Raw genomic sequence first — 27,499 nt, 5'->3', positions numbered from 1 at the left:
TAAAAGGAAAAAAAGAACAAAAAAGGTATGGAAAGGGAGAGAAAAAATGAGCAGGAAAGAGGGAAATCAATGGATCCCGGGAAAGGCAGAATAAGAACAGAAAAAGGAGAGGGTGGTGATGAAGGTCACGCAAAAGCCAGCTTGAACAAGAGAGTTGGTAGTTTTGACTTTAGAAGTGGGGGTACACAATTGGCATGAGGACTGGGGAGAGGAAGACGATTTTCACAGTAAGGCCCAGTCCCAATACTCACTTCCACACTTGCGCCCTTCAATTGTGCGATCCTGACCAGGGGTGCGAGTCCGTAGGGTGTTCAGCTTCTCAGGTGCGGATGTTGATCACGCCCCTTTTGCGCCCTTGATCCGCACTTCACCCAAGTCTGCATCGATTCGGACTTGGCTGAAGTGTATCACACACAATCCATTTCTGCAGGACAACAGGCTCAAGTTCCTTTTCTGAACATATGCATTTTCTAATGAAAGTAGTAGGATCATTAGTTGAAGCTCTAAAACGTTTAGACAATGCAGCAATGAATGTAAATTTATTTCAAATAATTGAAAGTTTTTTTTAAACGTATCACAGTGACCAGCATCCCAGCATGCTTTGCGATCGAGGAGGCAATGCTCCCTGCCTCAATTCAGCAGTTATTTGCACACTTGTGTACCACACACTTGAAGCCTTACGGCTCACTCTCTCAAGGGCACTTTGCTGAAGGCCGCAGGGTGCAGTGTGAGTATTGGGATTGGTCCTTAGATTACAAAAACTGTGTATAAAACTACAGCCTAGAGGCTGTTTTATGCAATGTCAGGAATGCAGAGGTGCATGCAGAAAAGTGAGCACATCCTGTTAACATGGAGTTACAGCTGGACTGGCCAATCACACATTAGTAGTATCAGCAGAGCCAATAGGTGAGCGGTTCTAATGGGAAACAGGTTTCAACCACAGGTGGTTGTTTTCTGCTTGGTCCTAGTGCTCAACCAGTGTCTTTAATATAGCATCATATTGTTTTTGGACAGTAAAAAGTGCAGGGGACAAAACTTTACTTTGGAAAAACTGTGGGGGAGACATGTTCCCCTGTCCCCCTCAAAATTACACCCATGGGTCTAAGTAAGAAAGCTGATTAATTACAAAAACAATAAAAAAACGCCAACTCCTTCGTTCCAGGAAGATACAAACTTCTAAAATGGAGTAATCAAGCTAAATAATACTGAGATGGTTGTTGATTACAATGCTGAAGAGATCAATAATTTTTAAGTCAATCCACATGAGGCAACATGGATACAGTTATGAAAATTAACTAAGTGACCCACAAAATTTCAGCGATAAACACAGAAATATAAATTTGAACTCTTATTCAAATAACTCATATTCAAAGGAAACATTTTTTTCCTGTATTAGTTACATGAAATCAAAAAGAGATCGTTCTGAAACCTTTAATAAAAATACAGATGCTTTGTAACAATTTTCCAGTTATTTACATTATTAACCACAAAGTAAAACACAAGCTCTCACTAAGAAACACAAAAATGGACACTATTTAGTGATACATCGCATATTTAAACTTACTCAGAAGAGCCAAATTCACAAACATTTATACATTATTCCTCAGCCTTCGGCTCATATTAGAACAGCAACTTATGTAAACTACCAATTATCGTCAAATTATTCGTGGTCTGCAGCTGTGTCTCCTGGACAGTTAGAGCATAGATCGTCTTCATCTGCAAAATATAAAAATTATGTAAAAAAATACAACAAGTAACTCTTAAATAGACATGAAAATGAATGAATCTCATCATTCTTACCATTATAGGTTGTCCCACACCACAGGCAGTAAAAATGGACTCCTCTCAAATAAGATGTTATGATTTGCAGTTTATCAAAAGGCTGAAAGAATGGGTGACAGCAAATTCAACTGATTATTATTGTCAACTATCCATCCATCCATTTTCATCCGCTTATGCGGAGTCGGGTCGCGAGGGCAGTAGCCTAAGGCGAGAGGCCCAGACTTCCCTCTCCCCAGCCACTTGGGCCAGCTCCTCCGGGGGAATCCCAAGGTGTTCCCTGGCTGGGTGAGAGACATAGTCCCTCCAGCGTGTCCTGGGTCTACCTTTAGGCCTCCTCCCAGTTGGACGTGCCCGGAAAACCTCACCAGGGAGGCATCCTGACCAGATGCCCGAGCCACCTCAACTGGCTCCTCTCGATGTGGAGGAGCAGCGGGTCTACTCCGAGCCCCTCCCAGATGACCGAGCTTCTCACCCTATCTCTGAGGGAGAGCCCGGCCACTCTTCAGAGAAAACTCATTTTGGTCGCTTGTATCCGCGATCTCGTTCTTTCGGTCACTACCCAAAGCTCGTGACCATAGGTGAGGGTAGGAACGTAGATCGACCGGTAAATCGAGAGCTCCGCCTTCTGACTCAGCTCTCTCTTCACCATGACAGACCGGTACAACGCCCGCATCACTGCAGACGCAGCACCGATCCACCTATCGATCTCACGCTCCAGTTTTCCCTCACTCGTGAACAAGACCCCGAGATACTTAAACTCCTCCACTTGGGGCAGGATATCATCCCTGACCCGGAGAAGGCATTCCACCCTTTTCCGAATCAAAACCATGGTCTCAGATTTAGAGGAGCTGATTCTCATCCCAGCTGCTTCACACTCGGCTGCGAACCGCTCCAGCGAAAGCTGAAGATCACGTTTTGATGAAGCCAACAGGACCACATCATCTGTAAAAAGCAGAGACCTGATCCTCAGGCCACCAAAACGGATGCCCTCCACACCTTGGCTGCACCTAGAAATCCTGTCCATAAAGGTTATGAACAGAATCGGTGACAAAGGGCAGCCTTGGCAGAGTCCAACTCTCAATGGGAACGAGCCCGACTTACTGCCGGCAATGCGGACCAAGCTCTGACACCGGTCATACAGGGTCCTAACAGCCCGTATCAGAGGGCCTGGTACCCCATACTCCCGGAGTACCCCCCACAGGCCCCCCCGAGTGGCGCGGTCAAACACCTTCTCCAAATCCACAAAACACATGTAGACTGGTTGGGCAAATTCCCACGCACCCTCCAGGATCCCCCTAAGGGTACAGAGCTGGTCCAGTGTTCCACGGCCAGGACCAAAACCACATCGCTCCTCCTGAATCTGAGGTTCAACAATCTGATGGACTCTCCTCTCCAGAACCCCTGAATAGACCTTACCAGCAAGGCTCAGGAGTGCGATCCCCTGTAGTTGGAACACACACTGCGGTCCCCCTTCTTAAATAAGGGGACCACCACCCCGGTCTGCCAGTCCAGTGAGACTGCCCCCGATGTCCACGTGATATTGCAGAGCCGCGTCAGCCAACACAGCCCCACAACATCCAGAACCTTAAGGAACTCAGGGCGGATCTCATCCACCCCTGGAGCCTTGCCACAGAGGAGCTTTTTAACCACCTCAGACCTCAAGACTCGTGATTTTTATCTTGAGAGGCGCTATAGAAATGATATTTTCTTCTTCTTCTTCTCAGCACCAGAGACTTGAGAGGCCAGCCCAAAGTCCCCAGACTCTGCTTCCTCACTGGAAGACGTGTCGGTGGGATTGAGGAAGTCTTTGAAGTATTCTGCCCACTAGGGCTGTCATGGTAACCGCAAAAATGAAATATCGCAATATGAAGAAACCCACCGCGCTGCATCATGGGCCACCGCGATTACTGAACTTGATTCAACTCAATGATGCATGTTGAGAAGGATGGCTGCACTGGTATCAAAACGAAACGTTACTTCGCTCCTTTGGGAGCACTTTGGTTTTCAGTACGTCAGCTGCTGCGCAGCCAGAGTCCTTGGCCGAGACAGAGCTGCCACCAGCGGCAAATAAATAATAATAAACGCTCGGAGACCTGCTGAAGTTCCGGACAAGCACTGCTTCTGCAATCGTCCCGAAGAGAGTTTGAGCCGAGCTGGAGCTCACTCGCTACCTGCAGGAGGAATGCATCCACCCTAAAGAACCCCCCCTGACATGGTGGAGCAACAACCGGGAGAGATTCCCTTTGCTCGCCAGAGTCGCACGCAGGTACGTGTGCGTTAGTGCAACGAGCGCACCATCCGAGAGGGTTTTCAGTGTTGCTGCAAATGTTGCCGCCCCTCTCAGATCCTCTCTCAAACCGTATATGGTTAACATGCTGGTTTTCCTTGTGGGTAACAAGGACGTGACCGAGCTATAAAGCACCGTCATTCGTGTGTGTGAAAGTGAAATGATAGTGCGCGCGCCCGGTAAATGTAATTTTTTATGCTTGATTTTAAACAACTAAACAAAATGGGGACTTGTTTCTTATTTGTTAGATGCTGCAGCCAAATTTGCATTTAAAAGTTTATCCTTCTCCTGAATGTTGTTATTTTTAAGTTCAGTCGGACTCCGACTGTCGGAGAAACAAACGTTACTGCGATCTGTGTTGTTACTGCCCTTTGATCTGCATTCAGTAAAGTGTTATAAAAGAAGGCACGGCAATTTTTAACCTTTTTTAAATGTGTAAACATTATGTTTAGATAGTACTGCAATAAAAAAGTGCTGCAATAATATCGCACACCGCAATATTAAGCCACCCTGAATCACCGCAGGGGGAATTCCTCAACCGCGACAGCCCTAATGCCCACCGATCCACAACGTCCTGAGTAGAGGTCAGCAGCACATCGTCCCCACTATAGATAGTGTTGGTAACGCACCATCTGAGCCAACACACCACCAGGTAGTGGTCACTTGACAGCTCCGCCCCTCTCTTCACCCGAGTGTCCAAGACATGCGGCCGCAGGTCAGATGAAACAACAACAAAGTCGATCATTGAGCTGCGGCCTAAGGTATCCTGGTGCCAAGAGCACATATGGACACCTTTATGTCTGAACACGGTGTTCATTATGGACAATCCATGACCGGCACAGAAGTCCAATAACAAAACACCACTCGAATTCAGATCAGGGGGCCGTTCCTCCCAACCACACCTCTCCAGGTCTCACTGTCGTTGCCCACGTGAGCGTTAAAGTCCCCCAGCAGAACGAGGGAGTCACCGGAAGGAGCGCTTTCCAGCACCCCCTCCAAGGTCTCCAAAAAGGGTGGGTAGTCTGAACTGTAGTTTGGTGCATAAGCACAGACCAGTCAGAACCCGTCCCCCCACATGTAGGCGGAGGGAGGCTACCGTCTCATTCGCTGGGGTAAACCCCAACGTACAGGCACCAAGATGGGGGGCAACTAGTATGCCCACCCCTGCTCGGCGCCTCTCAGTGGGAGCAACTCCAGAGTGGTAGAAAGTCCAACCCCTCTCAAGGAAACTGGTTCCAGAGCCAGAGCCATGCGTTGAGGTGAGTCTGACTATATCTAGTCGGAACCTCTCAACCTCACATACCAACTCAGGCTCCTCCCCCACCAGAGAGGTGACATTCCATGTGCCAAGAGCCAGCTTCTGTAGCCGAGGATCAGACCGCCAAGGTCCCCGCCCTCGACTACCACCCGTCACACACTGCACCCGACCCCTTTGGCCCCTCCCACGAGTGGTGAGTCCATGGGAAGGGGGACCCACATTTCCTCTTCGGGCTGTGCCCGGCCGGGCTCCATGGGTGAAAGCCCGGCCACCAGGCGCTCGCCAACGTGCCCCACCTGCAGGCCTGGCTCCAGAGGGGGGCACCCGGTGACCCACGTCCGGGCGAGGGAACACGGTTTCCATTTTATAATTCATCATAAGAGGTCTTTGGGCTGCTCTTTGTCTGATCCCTCACCTAGGACCTGTTTGCCATGGGTGACCCTACCAGAGGCAGAAAGCCTCAGACAGCTTAGCTCCTAAGATCACTGAGAAACTCAAACCCCTCCACCACGGTAAGGTGGCAGCCCAGGGAGTGTGAACTACTTTATTATAACTATATTTTAACTGTGCTCTAAATCATACTTGCAAGTAACAAATAAGTTAATGGTGACTTCTTATAGTACTGTGAAATACATAGCCTATAGTGAATACTAACAGTTAATTCAACGATTTCCTCTTCCTCTTCTTTATCTTCTTCTTCCTCCTGCTCCTCATTCTCAGTGTTATCTTTAGGCCAGTACCAGGCCTCTCGTGGAATATTTATCCCCTGACACACAAAAGATGCATCAGATGTAAAAAACAAACACACAGAACCCTTAACATCATTTTATACTCAAATTCAAATTAAAAGGAGATGACAAGTTTAACACCCAAAACGTTTCTAACCTTCTGACTGTCGAGCTGCTCGCAAGATCTCTGACTCCTTCTCAGGTCGGCCTCAATCTTTCGCTCCTCCCTCTCTGTCCTTACCCTCGACCTGAAATAAAAATGATTTCAACCAGACAACAAAACATGTAATTGGAGACATTGTGACGGTGCCAATCTGAGAGGCTGCTGCAAACATCACCTAAAATCCTCCAGAGACTTGGCCTCGTTCTGTTGTCGGGCTCGTACTTTCTGTCGATAATGGTGTAGTTCCTCTTCGGCTTTTCTTTTCTTCTGCTCCTCCATTCCAAACCCTCCTCGGTCTAACGAATTAGCAAAAATAATTCACTAAACACTTCTCTTGAATTTTTTTAAATATGAAAAAGTAACGAAAAGCCTACCTGTTTTTATATTTAGTGGGATTGGTTCAATCCTCCCTGCACCAGTAGAGGCACCACACATTAGCACTGATTCTTATTCAAATTAAAATGAAATAAAGTGAGGATTATTTAGTAAAAAATGAACTTACCGGTACTCTGCTTTCCAAGACCATCGCCAGATTTGTAACCCATCTTTTGAAGAAGTGCAAACCCCTTGTTCTGACTGCTGATGGAAGTCTGTAAAGCTGCCTCCCGACTCTCTTTTTCCTGCTCCTTGTAGGTCTTCTGACGATTCTGAATATTTGACTCTTTATGCTTTGCTTCCTTTTTAAATGCTTCCTTTACCCTCCTCACCATGCTTACTCCCGGCTTCACGTCTTCGCTGTAGGAAGGAAACAAAGAAAATTTACTGTGAAATCAATAACATTCTCACCTTCATAAACAATCGTTTTTTGTGTTTCAGTAAAATAAATAAACATACATTTTATTAAGGAATGCATCAGACATATAGTCGTCTTCTTCATCAGACATTATGAGCACACAAAGTGAACAAATATAGGGGAAAAAATCCAACAGTTTAAAACGAATCTTCGACGAAAAATTTCGCTCCGCTTGTGTTTGGTTCGTTTACATAAAAATTCCGACAGGCCACAAAGCAAACTTAGTTCCGAAAAACTGGGAACTTTTTTTTATTAATTACCTGAAATGAAAAAGCATACAATAATTATCTCATTAAACATATTATACAATTGTTGTTCACGATGCGTATTTTAAAGGTTATTTTAATGGTCATCAAAGAGTAAGGCACTTAGATTTGTGTAGGAAGTATTTTGGGAACAGAATAGACGTTCCTCTGTGTTTGACACTAATTTGAAAGAAAGTAATTTAAACACAACACACATTCATGATTTAAACCTTTGACATGGCAATGAATTTGTAATTTAAATATTTTAGCGAAGCGCTTCCGTTCCGCTCAAGTCGGATATATTTCATTGAAACACTGCTGATTCTTGACGTCACTCGATTATTGAAGCACAGGCGCAGGTAGTATGAGGAATTTCTTTCTTTATATACCCAATGTTTAGAGAATAACATTGCCGAAATGTTTTTTTTTTATAAAATAAACGAGAGTTGTAACAAACGATGATCCAAAGCTAACGCCTCGCTTTTGTGTCGCGAGACTTTAGCTTGTTCCTCTTAGCGACTGGCTAGCTGCGGTTGCTAAATGAACAGCTGGAGGTTGAAGGCTATCAACTCAAAACAACGGAGCGTTAATGTCACACAGCTATGACATTTTACTTTTCTGAACTGTATCCGACATATAACTAGGTCTGTGCGTCTGGTAATACTTTTCAAGCTTTGACAAATGCCTCTCGGAGCTTCTGTGCCTAAGCTAGAAGCTATCCGGTCAGGGCGTTTACTTGATAAGATAATTTAACGACAAGATTCACTTTCTGGTTTAACCTTGCAGAGCCGGAGGTGTTTAAAGATCCAACGCCATGGAGCTGGCTCACAGTCTGCTGCTCAACGAGGACGCTCTGGCTCAGATCACCGAAGCGAAAAGACCCGTCTTCATCTTCGAATGGCTTCGCTTCCTGGATAAAGTGCTTGTGGCAGCGAACAAGGTGATTAATCAAACTTTGGTGTTTGGTGAGAATCTGCCTTGTGAGAGCCGTGGTGTGACTTTATTTTGTGCTGGAATGGCAGGTGGATGTGAAGGAGAAGCAGAAGAAGCTGGTCGAACAACTGACAGGACTGATCAGCAGTGCCCCCGGACCTCCAACCAGAAAACTCTTGGCTAAAAACCTTGCTACTCTCTACAGCATCGGTGACACCTTCACTGTTTTCCAGACTCTGGACAAATGTAACGACATAATTAAAAGCAAGGATGATACGCCTGCATATTTGCCAACAAAACTGTAAGATTTCTCTCTCTATACAGCAAATCTACATTTTCTATTTCTGTCTGAACCAATAAATTCTCACATTAAGGTACAAAATATTCAGTAATGCTTTTTGAAATGTAGCACACATGGTCCATTTTTCTAGGGTATTAGCTGCACATTAATCTGCATTTCATGTTTAAAAGGGAGGATTAAGTTTACAAGTGTTTTCTGTTATTAGTGGAATCTGTTGATGAAGCAACATCACTGCTCTCCTGCTGGGTTTAATCAGTTAGCCAGACATTCCTGCTCGTTTCTATAAAAATGTGAATAGTGAAAAAGTTAAATTTATCTCATCATAGCAATTATTTAGTCTGTTTTATGTGTATGAAATAATGCAGTTGTTGCACCTCTGCAGTAGACCGTCTGCTTTACATTTTCAGGTTTTTTTCCTGTATTTTTGTGAGTTTTGTTAATGCATTAGTTGACATTTACCCGTTTCTGCAGCGCTGCTGTGGCATGTGTCGGAGCATTTTATGAGAAGATGGGCAGGATGCTGGGGAGCTCTTTCCCAGACACTATCAATAATCTCATGAAGGCTCTAAAAAGTGCAGAGGTATGACTTTTGGTGTGTGTGTGAATACACCAGCTCTTATCTGCAAATTGAATGATTTTTTTAAACATTTGAAATCAATTTTATTGGTTATATTTCATACTGTACTTTTCGGATGTAGTCCCAGGGAAGAGGAGAGATTCTCCTCAGCTTGCAGAAGGTGCTGAGTGGACTGGGTGGAGCTGCGGCTTCATGTCACCGAGACATCTACAAGAACGCCCGTTCTCTACTCACAGACCGATCGATGGCTGTACGCTGTGCAGTAGCTAAGGTTGGTTCCAGATGAACACGAATGATTTAGGATATGAAGGAGTAAATGTAGTTAAAGGAGCAATATGTAAGAATTCTACAGGGAAAAATTTATCTAATGCCTCAGTCGTGCTGGAAGAAGAAGTGAAACTGAAACAGATTTTATTCTCAGCCGGCTGGGGGGGGGGGGGGGGGGTGTCAATTTTTCTACTTTCAAAAAATGTATTTGCAATCCGTGAGCCCATGGGGTTGCCAAGGCAACGCTGCAGTACCGACATTTGTAATTAAATATCAGCAGACAAACAATTGTTCAAAGATAGGAAGCCTGTAAACAGGAGCGGCCCAGAAGTTATTTCTTGTGCCCCTAAAGCTTGGTTTATGCTTGACGCATTCACTTTCCGCTTGGTGATGCGGCTCGCGGCTGGAACGCGCTTCACAACTCGCAGCTTTTATGGTTTGTGCGGCTCGTCTCTACGGTGAGCCAATATTCTCCCAAACTGTAGGGGGCAGCATGGAGCTCTACGGCATGCATCCAACACTACACCATAGTAGAAGTAGAAATGACTGTTTACAACATGTCATTCCAGCATTTTTAACAGCGTCCTCGTCTTTTCCGACAGTGCGAGCTATTTCTCTCCAAGAATTATTAACAACATGATGATCACGGTGATCTCTGAGAGCTGAATCATACAAATGTCTGTATTTACCAACCTCTGCCGTGCCGGTCCGCCATGTTTTTCCGCGTCCGACCGTCCGCGTGGTTAGAAATTTTCCGAGGTGCGCGTTGCGGAAATCTTGGGCCGTGCGGAGACGCGGTGGAGGGGCGTGGTTGTTAAAATGACGCAAAATGACGCAACTTTTCCGCGCGGAGCCGTGCGGACCTCGCGGACGCGTCAAGCATAAACCAACCTTAAGACACACCACTGCATCTTTTTGCTTTACTTTTAATGTTCGGTGAAGCAGGCTAGAGGCTAACGTTGAGCTTACGGTGAATTGGAAGCAAATTGTCAGCTCTAAAAATATCAAGCTACTTTTTCCATTACCAACAACTGAATGTTACAGTGAAATGTTTGTTTGAAGTGAATAACGAGTCAGCTGTGGTGTTTTACTTCCTTTAATGAGTCGTTCAGAACTATAACAGCAACACGGCGGACTCGTCTAACGCCAAAGCATACTGTCGTAATACGTACGTGTTCCAGGACTCTAGCAGGTACTTTATCTAATACAGGCCATTTACCATATTTTGTTTAGAAAATGTGCTGCAGTGACCACATTTGACCACAAGATGTCATTCTTGCTTCATTCTTACATGTTGCACCTTTTAAACAAAACCACTTGTTTTAGATCTAGATGGATAGATAACTTTATTTATTTATTTATTTTCTCTTACCCAATCAGTGCCTGTTGGAGCTGCAGAATGAGGCGGTATTCATGTGGACTACAGAACTGGAGAACATGGCCACTTTGTGTTTCAAAGCCTTAGAAGGGTCTAACTATGGTGTTCGAGTAGCAGTGGCCAAACTCTTAGGCACGGTCATGGCCACCGCCCTCATGCCCAAGCAAGCAGCAGGTAGGCAATCTGGGGGACTTAAAACAAGTCAAAGCACCAGCTTTCCCTCATGATTTCAAGCTTTTTATTATATGTTTTGTCTCAGTGATGCGTCAGAATGTAAAGCGAGCCACCCTGGACGAGGTGCTGGAGCTGATGGCCACCGGGTTTCTTCGTGGTGGATCTGGCTTCCTAAAGAGCGGTGGGGAGATGCTAAAGGGGGGAGGATCAGTGAACAGGGAGGTGCGAGTGGGTGTCACACAGGTGAGATGTTTTCTCAGATGTATTAAAATAAGCTCACCTTGTAGGATTGCATTTGCTGACTCAACACATTCCTGTTTCCTCCTGTTCAGGCCTACGTCGTGTTTGTCACAACACTTGGCGGCCAGTGGCTCGAGCGCAACTTTGCCACGTTTTTGTCCCACGTTCTGGACTTGGTGTCTCACCCCCGCGCCACTCAGACACACGTGGAGGCTGTGTACTCGCGCCGCTGTGTTTCCTTTATGCTGCGCGCCACCCTGGGGGGTTTACTCGGAGAGAAAGCCCAAATCGCCGCCGGCAAAGAAATCTGCCAAGCCATCAGCAAGCAAATGAGGGCTGTGGGTAAGGAGGATGGGGGGGAAATATCACGGTTCAGAGCATTACAGAGTAAGTACTCATCCATCATTACCAGCTTTAAGTCTCCCTTCATCCAGTTTCTGAAATCACTGCATGCTTTGTGCTTTAATTGTGTGCAGAGTTGGGTGTTTGGGTCTTTTCTCTTCTGAAAAATGGCAAAAGGTTTCTCTGGATTTGGCTTTTCTATCTCACTTCCTGTCTTTGCCTCCTTTTACATCTCGTTTCAACCACAAGCAACATCACGTCAATGACATCATCCATCTTTAACGCCCCTTATGAATATTTAACTCATCCATTATTGCATATCATCATGTGGTTACCTTGCATGTGCTTCTACATTTACAGACGCGTAACAAGCGTGTTTCCCCCTCTGCAACACGGAACCATGCATTTTTAACTTTTTTAAACTTCCTAAAGGACCGTTACCACATTTTAAAAGGATGATTCTTACTCTGATCTGCTTTGCAACCTTTAAACTGATGAAAACCGTCTTGGAAGACATTATTTTGTTCCTCCTGATGCTCAGACAGAATTTGGCGTCCCAAACGTGATCCTGACCTGCTCACTCTGCACTCGCCACCGACGCTTTTCCAAACAGCTGAACTGTGAGACTCGGATTGAATTGATTTGTTGTTGAATCCAACAGAAATGGTAAACATGGAGCCATTCTGGAGTTAGGTTTGTCTGTTAGAAACAGATCTACAATTGTCTCCAAAACCCCAAAACTACCACAGTCCAAGAAGCAGCTTCAAATCTGTTCTTTGAGAAATAATTTATTAACTTTTCTTACGTGTGATCTATCCTGACTATTTCCTTTTAGAGCTCCGGGGATTTCTCTTTGCATTTATGGTTTTCTTTTCCTATTTGGCCAAATTTGTTAACTGTGTGTTTTATGAAAGAAACCCTCAGAGCTCTGAAGTTTAGCGCTTACAGTTACGCTCAGAATATTTGGACACTGACACTTGTTCCATCAGGATTAACCATAATCCAGCAGTAGCTAGAAGACGTGTTCAGTGGTGAATCGTGTAATGATTGTCCTTTTTGAAATGCTGTCAGTAATTCTGAGCTGCTTTTTCATGCAGAACGTAAAAATGTTCTTCAATCATCTCGGAAATTAGAAGCTAACCATTAGCATTAGCATCTGTACTGCATGGCGGAACACGTTGGGCTTGTGTTATTTGTGGAGATGAAACGTTGTATTTTACCCAAAAAAGTAGAGCGAACGCAGGCAGCAGAAGAGTCACGTTTCTGTTAGCCAATCAGAGATGAGACGTATGAGTGAGACTCATAATCCTGACTCCACTCCTCCAACGTCCACCTCCCGAAACCTGCCGTTGCCCTAAAAGGGGTTCCTGACCTCATTTATAATTTATTTTCAGTCATGGGGAAAATCTAAAAATGGATCACGTCTTTTTAAAATGAAATAATGTGTCAGTGTTTCAGATGTTTCTAAGGATATCTGTAGGTGTGCACAAACCGGTAATTCTGTTGGTCAGCTGGCTACTGTGGCCAGTTGCCCACTTTTGAGCCACTTAACCATCATTGCTGCAGATGTTCTCGATCATTAAATCATTCATGTCGTGATTTTAGATGATTAACGAATTCCTTGGTCTGTTCTCTTTCCCCAGAGGCTGTTGTGAACGACATGAGTGGCGAGAACAAGGCGGGGGGCGCCGACGTTTCTGCCAGTCAGCATGTCATGGTGTGTGCTCTGAAAGAGCTGGGGAGTTTGGTTCAGAGCCTGAGCACCACCGCGTCCCCGCTCATCCAGGAGCCTTCTGTTGGTCAGAAACCCTGAATTTGAAAAGCAGCTCTGATTTGCAACCATATATTCATCTATTGCATCCCCGTTTCAGGACTTCTTGAGACCGTGACCTCAGTGCTGCTGCACCCGAGCATGGCGGCACGCTTGGCAGCTGCGTGGTGTCTGCGCTGTGTCGCCGTGGCTCTGCCCTATCAGCTGTCCCCTCTGCTGGACCGCTGTGCAGAGAGAATCGACAACCTGAAGAGCTCACCCGAAGCCGTGAGCGGCTACAGCTTCGCGATGGCGGCTCTGCTGGGAGGAGTACACCAGTGCCCACTGGGAATCCCTCACTCCAAGGGCAAGGTGTGCATCCTTTGTTCTGTTTGTGTTTCTGGACAAAGAGCTGAAGAGTGATTGTTGCGTGTGCGCTTGGCTCCTGTAGTTGGTGGTGAGTATAGCTGAAGATCTTCTGCGTACAGCAGCGCAGAACAGTCGGCTGTCGCTGCAGCGCACTCAGGCCGGCTGGCTGCTGCTCGGAGCCCTCATGACTTTAGGTGAGTCTGGCTCGCTCCTCCTCTCACCCCTGAGGTTTCCACATCACTGTGTTGATTTTTGTCTTCAGGGTCCTCACTCGTTCGCTACCATCTCCCCAAAATGCTGCTGCTGTGGAGGAACGTGTTTCCTCGCTCCCAGAAGGAGCTGGAGGCTGAAAAGGCCAGAGGGGACTCCTTCACCTGGCAGGTCACCCTGGAGGGTCGAGCTGGAGCTCTGTGTGGTAAATAATCGCTCCTCCTTTATGAATCTGATCTGGAATCTCAGCAGGAGTTCTCTCTAAGCTTCCCTCTCCTCTGCAGCCATGCGTAGCTTTGTGGCTCACTGTCCCGAGCTCCTCACTGAAGATGTCATCCGCAGGCTGATGACGCCCATCGAATGTGCCATGACCATGATGTCTCAGTGAGTGTGATGCCATCAAGCCTAAAGACCAAGTTCACTGAGAAACCGTTTTGTACTTGTCATTTTTGGAATATGGCCGGTCATTCGGAGTCACTCAACATTTTTCCCACAGAGACGAGCTCACAAGGCATCCATTTATACTAGAGACCAGAGCAAAGGTGTTGAAAAAACAAGTGAACTTGGTCTTTAAAACAACACTAAAGAGTTTTTAGTTAAGTTCAAGTCCCATTAGTCGTCACGCACTGCCCCGCTTCTCCTCCAGCTTCACTGGCTGCCAGTCAACTTCAGGGTTCATTTCAAGATCCTGGTTCTGGTCTATAGGGCCTTACATGGACAAGCACCATCTTACATTGGTGATCTTCTTAGTCCCTACACCCCCAGCAGGTCCCTGAGGTCCAGTGATCAAAGCCTACTGGTTGTGCAGCACCAGGCTAAAGGTCAAAGGTGACAGATCATCTGCTGCTGTGGCCCCCAGACTCTGGACCTCTCTCCCCCTGAGCCTGAGATCAGTGGACTCAGTGGTCTCCTTTAAAAAGCAGCTGAAGACTCACTTGTTCAAGCTGGCTTTTGTATGACCTTCTTCACCTCTCTCTCTTTATTCTGCTCTCCCCACCTATTCCACCTTCCTCAGGATCCACTGGTTTCCCTCTTTCCTGTTCACTCTCTCTCTTTCTTAACATTTTTTAAATCACAATCGTCTATTTTTGCTCACTTTAATATATTTTTAAACATTTTTTAAATGCTTTTTTATATTTTTACATTTTTTGTTTTTGTGAAGCGCCTCGTGATTTTTATCTTGAGGCGCTATAGACATGATATTTTCTTCTTCTTCTTCCTTCTGGCCAGAATCTGCACTAAGCAACTTTGTGGTTCAGAGAGGCACTTGGGTGGTGGGGCGAAGCACGGTGGTGGTGGTAGCTCGTATAAAGTCTAGCAGTTCCCTTTTTCAGTTCAGCTTTTGAACACTTACTCTTTCCGGAGTATTTGGCTGACGAGCATATCACACAAATAATTTCTCCTGTTTTTTTTAAGATGGCGACTTCATGTTTCTTGTTTATAAATGTGCTTCTGCAGCTGACACACGGAGCTAAAACACGTTGTTTTACAGGTTTTATTCTCATGTCATGTTGTGTTTTCATATATTTATATTTTTAAGACTTGTCTGTGAAAAGTCTTGGTTAGTTCTGGTCTGCGCTCAGTTTCCGGACGGAGCTCTGAGGGGCAGGGGGCGTGCTTAGCAAAAAAAAAAAAAGACCTATTGCTTCCATTGTATCACGGTGCATGATCAGATGATCACTTTTACGGATTTCAGAAAGATCGTACGTCATCTCTGAAAGGGGAAAACTCCAGAAAGATACTTAAATTTAACCAAGAGCTAAATCTTGATTCTGTGCTCTGTTCAGTGACGTCTAACTAAAGGTAATTAAATCAATGAACTGAACAAGTTTTGAATATTCAAAACTGGTAAATAAAATAATTTGAGTTGAAACTAATTATTAGAGCTTTTATTATGTAGATGTTACTCAGAAACATAAATATATATTTAAGTTAAAGACTGCAGCAGCACCAGGCTGCCTGGAGATGTGCCTGATTTTAAATCGGCTTTGCTCAGAAGTCCTGTCGGCCGACCGTTATATCAGTTTACCCCTAAAACATAGCAAGTGTTTCTTTAACTGCTAAAAACGTAGCAAAACAAGGTTGTAATGTTTGTATTTTGTTCCTCAGCGTTCCTGCCATCATTAAGGTCCACGGTGCTCACCTGAAGGCCAGTGCAGCGATGGTGAGACTCCGGTTGTACGACATCCTGGCTCTGCTGCCTCCTAAAACATACGAAGGTAACACGTCGACCTCGCCGTTGCTGTTGCATCATTCACGTGAAGTCTTCAGAACTCCATACTCCGTCCTGTTTAGGGAGCTTCAACGCCCTCCTGAGGGAGCTGGTGGCGGAGTTCACTCTCACTGACAACTCGGCCAACACCACCACCTCTTTGTTGCGCTCTTTGTGTCACTATGACGACAGTGTGCTCATGGGCTCCTGGCTGCAGGAAACGGACCACAAATCTATTGAGGATCAGGTTAGAATGATAGGAATTCTCCTTCTCTTCTTTTAAATGTTTAACTGCAGTTTTCGTGCGCTTTCTTTGGGTATTTAATAGTTTTGGATTTGTTCTGAACAGCTGCAGCCCAACAGCGCGTCTGGCAGCGGAGCTCTGGAACACGACCCCTCATCAATCTACCTGCGAATTCCTGTCGGTGAGGCCATCCCAGGTCCTCTTCCTCTGGGCGTGTCGGTCATCGATGCTTCGGTGGCTCTCTTTGGAGTGGTTTTCCCTCATGTCTCCTTTAAACACAGGTGGCCACTGCGGTTGTTGCTCTGAAAAAAGTTTCTCTGCACCTAAACTACATCCAAGTTGACTTTGTGTGTGACTCAGGCTGCAGATGCTGGACCACTTTGCCGAGTGTATAAAGCAGGCTAAGGGAGTTCGCCAGCAGGCCGTCCAGCTGAACATCTTCACTGCTGTGCTCAGCGCCCTCAAGGTAAGGCGGCAAACGACTGAGGTCGTGTGAGGTTGGTAGTAATGTCGAGCTTTATTACACACTGAAGGGTCTGGCTGAGAACAAGAGCACTCTGGGCCCAGAGGAGGTACGCAAGTCGGCCCTGGCCCTGGTGATGGGAGCTTTGGACAATCCCAATCCCATTCTGCGCTGTGCTGCTGGAGAGGCCTTGGGTCGGATGGCTCAGGTGGTGGGAGAGGCCACCTTCATCGCCAGAATGGCTCAGACCAGCTTTGACAAGTGAGCATGTTTCTGTTTATGCATAATTATAGTAAAAATAGAAGTTTGTTCAGGAAAACGATTCCTGGTCGTTATTATTGCATCCACTTCCTCCTACAGGCTGAAGTCGGCCCGTGACGTGGTTTCTAGGACGGGTCATTCGTTGGCTCTTGGCTGCCTGCATCGATACGTTGGAGGAATCGGTTCTGGTCAGCATCTAAAGACCAGCGTCAGCATCCTGTTGGCTCTCGCCCAGGATGGCTCCTCTCACGAGGTTCAGGTACAGGGAATAACTCAGGAGTGGACGGAAAATCAACTTGAGGGTTTATTTGGATTTGTCTTACTTGTCTGAGAACTAAAATCTCAATAAATCTTTTTCTATATTTATTTTATAACCAGACGTGGTCTCTGCACTCTTTGGCTCTGATTGTGGACTCTAGTGGTCCCATGTACCGGGGCTACGTGGAGCCCACCCTCTCTCTGGTCCTCACCCTGCTCCTCACCGTGCCTCCTTCTCACACAGAGGTTCACCAGTGTTTGGGTCGCTGCCTGGGAGCGCTCATCACCACCGTGGGACCAGAACTACAGGGTAACAGTGACCAACTTCAAAAGCTACGCTCAGCATTTCTCACCCAGCAGGAGGCGGTGGAAGGAGTTAGTGAGCCGTCTGAAGTGTTGTTCTCATTAATACCCACAGAAAACCCTGAGAACGTAGAAGAAAAGGGGAAGTTTTAGGATGCTTTAAACTCTTTTCAACGTCTTGCTTCAACATTTCTGCCTGTAAACGGAAACGGGCTTTACTTCGGTTGTGTTTTAGATCCTTCACCGATCCACCTTTCTCAAGCCGCCATGTTTCCGTCGTGGTTAAAAGGCAGGTTTTAATGGAGGTTTTATAAGTTAATAAATCTGGTTCTTGAATGTTCTCTAAGCATCGTAAAGATTTGCTGCCTAACAGGAAGCGTTGCTCCTGTCTGTGCTTGACTCCTCCCAAGAGGAGCGTTTGCTACTGAAAGGAGAAACAACCCAGGGCACTTTTTTACCTCATCGTAAACTTGGGTGTGAAAAAACTCGCGCTCTCAAATCACGGTTTTCATTTACAAGACCTACAGGTGACGGGTGAACACTAGGGGGCGCGTCCAACTCCTAAACGACTAAAAAGAGAGTTGTTTCTGTGTTTCTGATGAATCTCATCTAGGAAACGGAGCCACTGTTTCCACCATCCGCTCGTCATGCCTGGTTGGTTGTGCCATAATGCAGGACCACTCTGACTCGCTGGTCCAGGCTGCTGCCATCTCTTGTCTGCAGCAGCTGCACATGTTTGCTCCCCGACACGTGAACCTGTCCAGCCTGGTGCCCTGTCTCTGTGTAAGACATGCGTTTAGAACCGTGTGTGCATACGATTTGTGCCGTTGCGACTTGTGTTTTTTGCTGTGGGATCCCTGCAGGTGCACCTGTGTAGCTCTCACCTGCTGCTGCGCCGCGCTGCTGTGGCCTGCCTCAGACAGCTCGCTCAGAGGGAAGCGGCAGAGGTCTGCGAGTACGCCATGAGCCTGGCAAAGAGAGCGGGAGACGGCAAAGACGGCACAATCAGTGAGTTTCACTCACAGCCCAGATGGAGTTGGTTCTGTCTGAATGACTAACGCCAGCGAGATGCCGTGACCTTTTCCATGTTGACTTGGTTCTTGGTTCAGATCTGAACATCACAGAAACCGGTCTGGAGGGCGTTCTCTTCGGTATGCTGGATCGGGAAACGGACAGGAAGTTGTGTTCCGACATCCACGACACACTGGGCCACATGCTGTCGTCTCTCGCTGTGGAGAAACTTTCTCATTGGCTCAAACTCTGCAAAGATGTCCTCGCAGCAACTACAGGTAAACCGGCAGAACCACTCCAATCAAACCCTGTGCTTCGGGTCTCTGTGCTGTAACAGTGTCCACCCCTCTCTTTCAGATGTAGGGGGAGCCGTTGCGTTCGAGGTGGAAAAAGATGAGGACTCTGAGAAGAAAGACGAGATCGACGATGACACCATGTTCACAGGCCTGGGGGACGATGAGAAGTCCAAGCCCTCTGTGGCGCCTCGCTGGGTGACGCGGGTGTTTGCTGCAGACTGCTTGTGTCGGATCATTCTGCTATGCGAGAATTCTGACAGAACACACTTTGACCTGGCAGCTGCCCGCTCTGCACAGGCCAAGAATCCCAAAGGTACTTCACTCTGAGTTTGGAACTGGTTTCTTGAAGTTTTTAGCATCCCTTAAATGTTCTTGCCGCCTCCAGGCTGTTCTCGGATCAGCTGATCCGTGTGTGTTTTGGTTTGAAGGCAGAACAAAACAAGAGCTGAGTAAGCACTGTTTTGCTACAGCTGGAGGAGCCTGTATTCATATAAGCTTATCTGAAACGAGCTAACTGCAGGTTTAACAGTTAGAGCGTGGCATTTAATATCGACAGCTGTAATAAAAATAAAAGTGGTGAACTGATCCTTTGAAAGGTTTCATTCAGCAGAAGTTCAGTTGGATCCCAGCCTTAAAGTCAATATTTGGTTTCTTTTGAAGCTCTGCGGCCGCAGAAAGCTGATCCTTCATCCAGGAGGGGATGATAAAATCATCGGCTTTCTGCGGAAATCCGATAATAAACGAAGAGAGAAACATTAACTTTAACCAGGCTGATCAGATATGTATTTTAATTTAATACCATCAGTGTTTCCTCTGAGTTTTATACATCTGTTTTTCCTTCCTTCTCCATCTCTCCAGGGGATCTGCTGGTGCTCCATTTGTCTGACCTCATCCGTATGGCCTTCATGGCAGCCACAGACCACAGTAACCAGCTGAGGATGGCCGGTCTGCAGGCCCTGGAGGACATCATTAAGAAATTTGCGTCTGTGCCGGAGCCTGAATTCCCAGGACATGTTATCCTGGAGCAGTACCAGGCTAATGTGAGTTTAAACATCCCAACATTGTGATGCACAGAGTCACAGAAAAAGTGGGAGGAGGACGACTGAACTTGATGCAAACTTTGTGCATTTAGGTTGGAGCTGCTCTCAGACCGGCATTTTCACCTGATACACCGTCTGACATTACAGCTAAGGCGTGCCAGGTAAGATGCTTTACTTAATCCTGAGTCCACACATAAATAAAATCAAGTATGTTGTTATTTGAAGGACACATTTTCTTTTTCTTCTTCTCGACAAGTTGACACCGTTTATTGGTGCTCTTTGTGTCCAAAGGTGTGCAGCACATGGATCGGCAGCGGCGTTGTCAGTGACCTTAACGACTTGCGACGGGTACACAACTTACTCGTGTCATCGCTGGACAAGGTGCAGGCTGGGAAGGGCTCCTCCAGTCAGCTGTACAGCGAGAGCGCCACCACTATGGAGAAACTGGCCGTGCTGAAGGCATGGGCTGAGGTGAGCTTCAGGACAATTAGAGCGTTCCTCGTTATCGCTCCGTTCGTGGTGGATGTACCATACCTGATCGTGCTTCTCGGTTGCCCTGTTCAGGTGTACGTGGTGGCGATGAAGATCAAGAAAGAAGCAGAGTCCAAGCCCGCCAAACCGCTCAGAAGAGGAGACGAGGATGAAGATGAGGATGACCTGGGCACCGATGTTCTTCCTCCTGATAGTCTCATTACTTTAGTGCAGCCAGAGCTGCCTTCTCTCTCCCGCCTCTGGCTGGCCATGCTGCGGGACTACGCGCTGCTCACCCTGCCTGCTGAGTTCTCGAGTCAGCTGCCCCCCGATGGTACAGCACTCGGCTTCATTTATGTAGCGCATTTACATAACTTGCGTTGACCAGAACGCAGTACAAAATAAAATGAAACGATAAAAACGCCACCTTAAACCTAAAAGTTTTAAAAAGCTCTTTCATGACTTTTAGGTCTCTCAAAGTTTAAATGTGAATCTAAAAGCCCCTCAGACCCTTCGCCACTGAACTCCTAAAAGGTTCTAATGTGCCGATGTCCGGATGAGCACCACTGGGGCCAAAGACGATGATCTCAGTTTTGTATTAATTTGTCTAAGAAAGTTGTGTGATGTCCAAGATTTTACATAATTTACACTAACAGAGGCAAACCTGAGTGTCATCAGTCAGCAATGGAGGGGCATGTTGTATTAATGAAATGTAAGCCCAGGAGGTAGCAACAGCAGGAGATCTAAAACTGAGCCCTGTGGAACTCCACAACCAGCAGGAGTGACCGGGGAAGTAAAGCGACTCAGGCTAACGGCATACTTCCATCTTTAAACCAATCATAAGCAGTGCCTTTGATTCCAACCCAGTGCTCCAAACTAGAAATTAAAAAGCCAAAACACTCTTATTCAGCTGCAAAATGTCTGAATTTCAAGATACCCAGTTTTATTTTATATATCGGGACATCAAAATAAGTCATATGGTCCATTCCAGGTCTCCAGATTAGGTAAAGAAAATCCTAATTTCATTCAAACATCTCTACATGATCCATTTTAATGCTGTATGGACTTGATCACTAGTATAAAGTCGCGTACAAAGTCCGAGATGGTACGGCTCCCATCTACCTGAATCCTCTTGCAAAGGCTTACGTCTCGGCCCGGCCGCTCCGGTCATCACAGGATGGTCGGCTAGCGGTGCCTACACCACGCTCAGGACCATCCAGACTCTTCTCATGCATCGTTCCACAAATGTGGAATGACCTTCCAAGCACTACCAGAACAGGAGCTTCCTTTTCAAATTTCAAGAAACTCCTGAAGACCCTGCTCTTCAGAGAGCATCTTCTAAACTAGCACCCTCCCTGCACCCGTCCCCCTCTCTACCGTCCACTCCTTGTTCCCTCCTCTCCATGACTGATGTCAATGTTATTGTTGTTGTTGTTGTTGTTAGCCTCAAGGGCAACATGCCGATTATCACTTGTAAGTCACTTTGGACAAAAGCGTCTGCTAAATACATAAATATAAAGAGATTATTTACAAGCTGAAAACATTTTAGATGATCTGTTGTCCAAAGCGCGGCCATTCCTGCAAATTCCCCCTAAAGTCTGACGGCAGTTGCACTAAAACCTGCAGCGCCTCAGACTCAGACCTCTGTTAGAAGATTACATGTAAAAGTTTAAGTTTTAAAGTTACGGTTAATGAAGGGCTGGAGTGTTACGACTCTGAGAAGCACTAAATGTAAATTTGCAGCTGACAAACATCAGTGTTTTTGGACAGAAGAGGTGTTTGGACCATTTAGTCTGAAACCAACAACAAAAGATGAACAGAAACATCTCATGATAAAGTGGTGGTCGCAGCTCTGTGGTGAGTTTTGAAACATGAATTTTATTCTCTTTAGATTTTCTCCAGAAAGACAATTTAATCCAAACAATAAAGCTAAAGTCATATTTTCACTTTAATCCTTACAGTAGAGTGAAAACTGGGGGGTCTGCTAATGCTACTGTGGGAGTTGGTGAACGACCACTAAACTGAAGCACGGTGGTGGTGGTCTGATGGTTTGGAGCCACAGAACCTGAAAACCTACTGAAGTACCGTAATTTCCGGACTATAGAGCGCACCTCAATGTAAGCCGCACCGGGCTAAAAGCCGCAGATATCTACTGGATAGAAGACGTAGTCTAACTGGACGTAACTGAACTGATCAGTATCAAACAAAACAGAAAAGTTACTGATTAGTTTGTTCATCGTCCTCCTGCGCTCTGAAACCACTGAAGTCCTCTTCTTCTTCAGTGTCGGAGTTGAACAGCCTCAGAAGAGCTTCGTCACGCACCTTTTCTGTGGCGATGTCCGTGTCGCTGTCATCATCCCGGGTGAAGCTGGGAAAACAAGCGGCGCCATTTTACTGTGGAGAAAAAACTCCTCCTGGGTGCTTTCTGTAGCGCTCCTTTAACCATTCCTTCATTAGACTTTCCAGCATCCATCCTTTCTGGTTGACTAAAGCCACACCTCGTTGTAAGCCGCGCTGGGAAAAAGCAGCGGCTTATAGTCCGGAAAATACGGTACTCTAGTCAAACATGAGACTTTCTAAAGGATCGACATTTTACCCAAAAGTAGATCATACAGCTGAAAACACAAAGTTCTCACAAGAGATAAGAAAATAATGCAATAAAAGTCCAGATTAGACCTCGATCTATGTAAAATACCCATAAAGCACAGGCAAATAAGCAGCAGTATAGAGAGAAATAGACAAAACCTCCAAATAATCACAAAGAATACACGTTGTTGCTGTTTTAGAGGCTTTCAGGTTAGACTTTAACTCGTCTCCAGCTATTGATTACACATAAATCTCCTTTAAACAAACCCTTCTCCGCTGACATGTTTCTGCTCTCAGGCGGAGCCTTTTACACCCCGGAGACCATCGATACGGCGAGGCTCCACTACCGCAGCTCTTGGTGTCCCGTGCTGCACGCTGTGGCCCTGTGGCTGAACAGCACCAGGTTCGGAGCTGGTGAAGATCAAGAGGAGGTCTCATCAGCTCCATACAAGGCTCCTGAAGGCTCTTCTAAAGCAAAGACCTTTGAGGAGTCCGTCAGAGACCGGATGCATCTTTTGTTGGGTAAAGTCCAGCGGCCTTCGGTCACGTATGAGAAAAATGTCAATAAAACAAGCAGCTTGTTTATTTACCTTACAGACACGAACCTGTTTAACAAAGAAAGAGGAGTAACAAACAGTCTGCTAAATACATAAACATAAACAAACAGTCTGCTAAATACATAAACATAAACAAACAGTCTGCTAAATACATAAACATAAACAAACAGTCTGCTAAATACATAAACATAAACACAAACAGCCGAACACACCCTGAGTGCATTTATGTGTCGTCCCTCAGGTGTCAGTATTGAGTTTCTGTGCTTCCCCCGACCGGAGGAGCCCATTGAACACGTGATGTCCTGCCTGCAGGCTCTGTCCACGCTTCTGGAAACTCCATGTGCCAAGACGCACATCTCAGAAGACCAGGTAGAGTCTGCAGGGGAAGATTTTTTATGAACGGTTTAAGATGTTCTCCTGTTTAGTTTCCATAACTGATTATTTCCCCTTCCTGACAAAGCTACTGGCAGTGGAGCTCCTGAATGTGCTCCACAGGCTGCTGCTGACCCGGGATCCTCCCGGTGTCCAGCACCAGGTCACCACCGTGGTCCAGGCCACCATCAGGGCTGCACTGGACCACCTGCAGCAGCAAAGGACCATCAGAGGTTCTGCAGGAGAATGAAACTTTGAATTAATCTAAATGAAGAATGTTTGAGTTGGTATAAAGCGACACGGTTTGAATGATTCATTTATTGTTGCTCAGGCAAAGAGGAAGACGGGGAAAAAGATTTCAAGTCCATCTTAGGAGAAGGAGGAGACACAGGAGAGCTGGTTCCAGGGAAGTCTCTGGTGTACGCAGCCATGGAGCTGCTCGTGTTTCTGCTGGTACGCCATCTACCACAGCTGAATTCACGAGTGAAGGAGTCGCCCAGCCATGTGCCTCTTAGGCCTCGCAGACTGCCAGAGGAAAGCGCGTGTCTGGTGGCAAACACGGTTTCCATCCTGGCAGACGTGCCCTCGCTGTGCTCTCCTGCTGGTGAGGCCTGAGGCACCAACACAGAAAGCAGCACTAGGACAACATGCAGCATTAAGGCAGGGTGGTGGTTTTGTTGAACAATCGCCCACTTGTCACGTTTTCCTCGTGCCTTCTCAGGAGTAATGACCATCCTACCTACGGTGCTCTTCCTAATCACCGGAGTTCTGAAGGAGACTGCAATCAAGATGGCCGACAACTCTGTCTCCATTCCAGTGTCGGCGGCGCTGCAGGCCATCAAGACCATCATCACCTCACCGCTGGCCCAGGCAGAGAGTATTCAGACCCAGTGGACCAGCCTCGTCAGAAGCAGCCTGGCTTCTGTGCTGGAGTACTCGCAGCCAGGTACACTCACTCGCTCTCTCACTCACTCTCACACTCTCACTCACTCACTCACTCACTCACTCACTCACTCTCACACTCACTCACTCACTCTCACACTCTCACACTCTCACACTCACTCACTCTCACACTCACTCACTCACTCACTCACTCTCACACTCACTCACTCACTCTCACACTCTCACACTCTCACACTCACTCACTCTCACACTCACTCACTCACTCACTCACACATACACACACACACACACACACACACACATACACACACACACACGCACTCTCTCTCTCTCTCTCTCTCTCTCTCTCTGACTCACTCACGCTCACTCACTCACTCACTCACTCACTCACTCACTCACTCACTCACACACACACACACACACACACACACACACACACACACACACACACACACACACACACACACACACACACACACACACACACACACACACACACACACACACTCTCTCACTCACTCACACACTCACACACTCTCTCTCTCTCTCTCACTCTCTCTCTCACTCTCACTCACTCACACACACACTCTCACTCACACACACACTCTCTCTCTGTCTGTCTGTCTCTCTCTCACTCACTCACACACGCACGCTCGCTCACTCACACACACAATCTCACTCACTCACTCTCTCTCACTCTCACTCTCTCACTCTCACTCTCTCTCTCTCTCTCTCTCTCTCTTACACACACACACGCGCTCACTCACTCACACACACTCTCTCTCTGTCTGTCTGTCTCTCTCTCTCTCACTCACTCACACTCACTCACTCACTCACTCACACACGCACGCTCGCTCACTCACACACACAATCTCACTCACTCACTCACTCACACACACACTCACACTCACACTCACACTCTCTCTCTCTCACGCACGCACGCACTCACACACACACACACACACACACACACACACACACACACACACACACACACACACACACGTCAGAATCGTTGGTCTGTTTTTGAAGAGCTCAGCTGAAGGCTTGCTCTCCTGTAGACGAGTCCAGACCCGACATGGACGAGGTCAGTATGTTGACGGCCATCACGCTCTTCCTGCTGTCGGCCAGTAGTGAACTGGTTGGAGTGGTGGTTCTGCAGAACGGCTGCATGGATCGGTTCCGAAATGCCCTGAACTCTAGTGACCCCTGGGTAAGCGGCTGAGTGCACACACGGGTTTAAAAGCACACATGTAGTCCAGATCTATAAGTGAGGAATTACACACCTGCTGCAGGTCCAGGCCCGGTGTTATCAGCTGCTGCTGTCAGTGTTCCAACACCCCAGCCGAGCCCTCTCCACCCCTTACATCCATGCCCTGGCTCCACTCATGGTGGAGAAGCTGAAGGCGGTGGAGCGCAGCCGGCCGGGGACGGCTGCTGAGCTTCAGGCTGTGCAGGAGGGCATCAGGGTGCTGGAGAATCTAGTCGGCATGGGCGAAGAGAAGAACCGTGAGTATACTCTGCTAATGGACCACTAAAGCAACGTAATTGTTTCGTAAAAGTGTCGAGTTCCATTAAAGTCGGCCTCTTAGAGCTCTGGGCCCTGCCTCTGGATGTCTGCTGTCTCGAGCGTTAGAGCTTTAGATGCTAAATTTAGAATCCCTGCACTAGCTTACCGTCAATTTCAGTATTGATTTTGACATGATGTTAGATCATACTGTATACGTGTTTTTATGTAGTTTTTTAATGAATTATTTACATGCAGAAAATGTAGTTTATGGTTTAGTAGTTGTTCTCCACTACGCCGATGTTTTATTGTAGCTTATTTTAGATGTGGTGTTCATTTAAGCACAAAATGGTTAGTAGTTGTTTTTTCTACAACAAAATGAGTAAAATTAGGAAACTAAACATGAAAACAAAAAGTACCTTTATTGCTTTCTTGTCTTGAGTTGCAATTGATGTGTTTTTTTTTACTATTCATTGCTATTGCTTCATTATGTCTGTTGTTTTTCTGTGTGTGATCTTTAGGAGTGCAGCTGCTGGCTCTTCTTGTTCCAACTCTCATCTCGTACCTTCTGGATGAAAACGCCATCTCGTCTGCACCCCAAGTGTCTAAAAGCCTGCACGATTTTGCCCTCCAGAACTTGATGCGTATCGGGCCTCTCTATCCAGCTGCCTTCAAGACAGTAATTGGTGCAGCACCTGGGCTTAAAACTCGTCTGGAATCTGCTATCCGGGCCAACCAAGCCAGCAGCAAAGCCAAAGCTGCAGCGAGACAAGCTCAGCCAACTGTACAGGCTGCACCAACTATTAAACTCAAGACAAACTTCTTTTGAACACGAAAGTACTTTACACTCTTAAAATATAGTTGGTGGTCTTTATTGTTTGTTTTCTGTCCACTGTGTACTTACTACACGCCATATCTTTCCTTCACTATAGTTTTTTAATGTATTTATTTATTCTATTTCTGATCTATCTTTTAATAGATAACCATTCACATTGAAGTAAAAAAGTTACATTTCATGAACAAACACTGAATGTTCATCTTTGAAAGGTTGCTTTAAAATCTCACATTTTAGTAGGTGAATGTATCACAATCAGACCTGATTTCTATTTAAAGAGCAAGTCACCCTAAATCAACTTTTCTTTGCTGATAAACTATATAAACAAGTGTCTAATGATGCTGTAGACACGTGCAGTCAATAAATTGGCTCTTTAGTGCATC

General features: G+C 46.3%; 2 protein-coding genes across 4 annotated transcripts; one reads left to right on the top strand and one right to left on the bottom strand.

Annotated features, from left to right (window-relative positions):
* Positions 1–1,417: 1,417 nt before the first annotated feature.
* gpatch11 (G patch domain containing 11) lies at positions 1,418–8,167 on the bottom strand. 2 transcript variants are annotated; one of them, XM_054749807.2, is made up of 8 exons: positions 8,036–8,167; positions 6,721–6,953; positions 6,593–6,628; positions 6,394–6,514; positions 6,213–6,303; positions 5,983–6,093; positions 1,801–1,882; positions 1,418–1,716 (listed from the first exon to the last, which is right to left on the bottom strand). In XM_054749807.2, the coding sequence occupies exons 2-8, from the start codon at positions 6,926–6,928 to the stop codon at positions 1,661–1,663; spliced, it is 705 nt and encodes a 234-aa protein (XP_054605782.2). In that variant the 5' UTR covers positions 6,929–6,953; positions 8,036–8,167; the 3' UTR covers positions 1,418–1,660. The 2 variants fall into 2 exon arrangements, with proteins under 2 accessions (XP_054605782.2, XP_015799462.3); XM_015943976.3 differs by lacking the exon at positions 8,036–8,167 and adding an exon at positions 7,053–7,218.
* Positions 8,066–27,288, top strand: heatr5b (HEAT repeat containing 5B). Of its 2 annotated transcripts, none has more exons than XM_015943975.3 (35): positions 8,066–8,196; positions 8,279–8,490; positions 8,962–9,070; positions 9,189–9,338; positions 10,715–10,886; positions 10,972–11,129; positions 11,219–11,468; positions 13,112–13,267; positions 13,340–13,590; positions 13,670–13,781; positions 13,850–14,002; positions 14,082–14,181; positions 15,907–16,016; positions 16,093–16,256; positions 16,359–16,534; positions 16,614–16,719; positions 16,787–16,977; positions 17,077–17,236; positions 17,356–17,545; positions 18,152–18,321; positions 18,402–18,546; positions 18,648–18,827; positions 18,907–19,158; positions 19,704–19,885; positions 19,978–20,046; positions 20,177–20,356; positions 20,450–20,690; positions 23,240–23,464; positions 23,741–23,868; positions 23,960–24,104; positions 24,203–24,475; positions 24,593–24,817; positions 25,836–25,987; positions 26,070–26,283; positions 26,803–27,288. In XM_015943975.3, exons 1-35 carry the CDS (start codon positions 8,071–8,073, stop codon positions 27,108–27,110), a joined length of 6,135 nt encoding a protein of 2,044 aa, XP_015799461.1. In that variant the 5' UTR covers positions 8,066–8,070; the 3' UTR covers positions 27,111–27,288. The 2 variants fall into 2 exon arrangements, with proteins under 2 accessions (XP_015799461.1, XP_015799459.1); XM_015943973.3 differs by having other exon boundaries at positions 11,219–11,513.
* The last annotated feature ends 211 nt before the right edge of the window (positions 27,289–27,499 follow it).

This window comes from Nothobranchius furzeri, chromosome 12, assembly GCF_043380555.1.
Source record: "Nothobranchius furzeri strain GRZ-AD chromosome 12, NfurGRZ-RIMD1, whole genome shotgun sequence".
NCBI lineage: Eukaryota > Metazoa > Chordata > Actinopteri > Cyprinodontiformes > Nothobranchiidae > Nothobranchius > Nothobranchius furzeri.
The sequence above is the reverse complement of the archived record's forward strand: the minus strand, read 5'-3'. Positions and strand labels throughout refer to the sequence as shown.

What these genes read in the sequence shown, in the direction of transcription:
- heatr5b (XM_015943973.3), top strand. Translation starts at nt 8,071, where the DNA reads ATGGAGCTGGCTCACAGTCTGCTGCTCAACGAGGACGCTCTGGCTCAG. An exon ending in TCCCTCACTCCAAGGGCAAG is followed by an intron (nt 13,591 to 13,669) that starts GTGTGCATCCTT and finishes TGGCTCCTGTAG; the next exon opens with TTGGTGGTGAGTATAGCTGA. An exon ending in GAGTCAGCTGCCCCCCGATG is followed by an intron (nt 20,691 to 23,239) that starts GTACAGCACTCG and finishes TTCTGCTCTCAG; the next exon opens with GCGGAGCCTTTTACACCCCG.
- gpatch11 (XM_015943976.3), bottom strand. Translation starts at nt 7,102, where the DNA reads ATGTCTGATGAAGAAGACGACTATATGTCTGATGCATTCCTTAATAAA. An exon ending in TCTTGGAAAGCAGAGTACCG is followed by an intron (nt 6,629 to 6,720) that starts GTAAGTTCATTT and finishes CTACTGGTGCAG; the next exon opens with GGAGGATTGAACCAATCCCA. An exon ending in AGCAGCTCGACAGTCAGAAG is followed by an intron (nt 6,094 to 6,212) that starts GTTAGAAACGTT and finishes TTTGTGTGTCAG; the next exon opens with GGGATAAATATTCCACGAGA.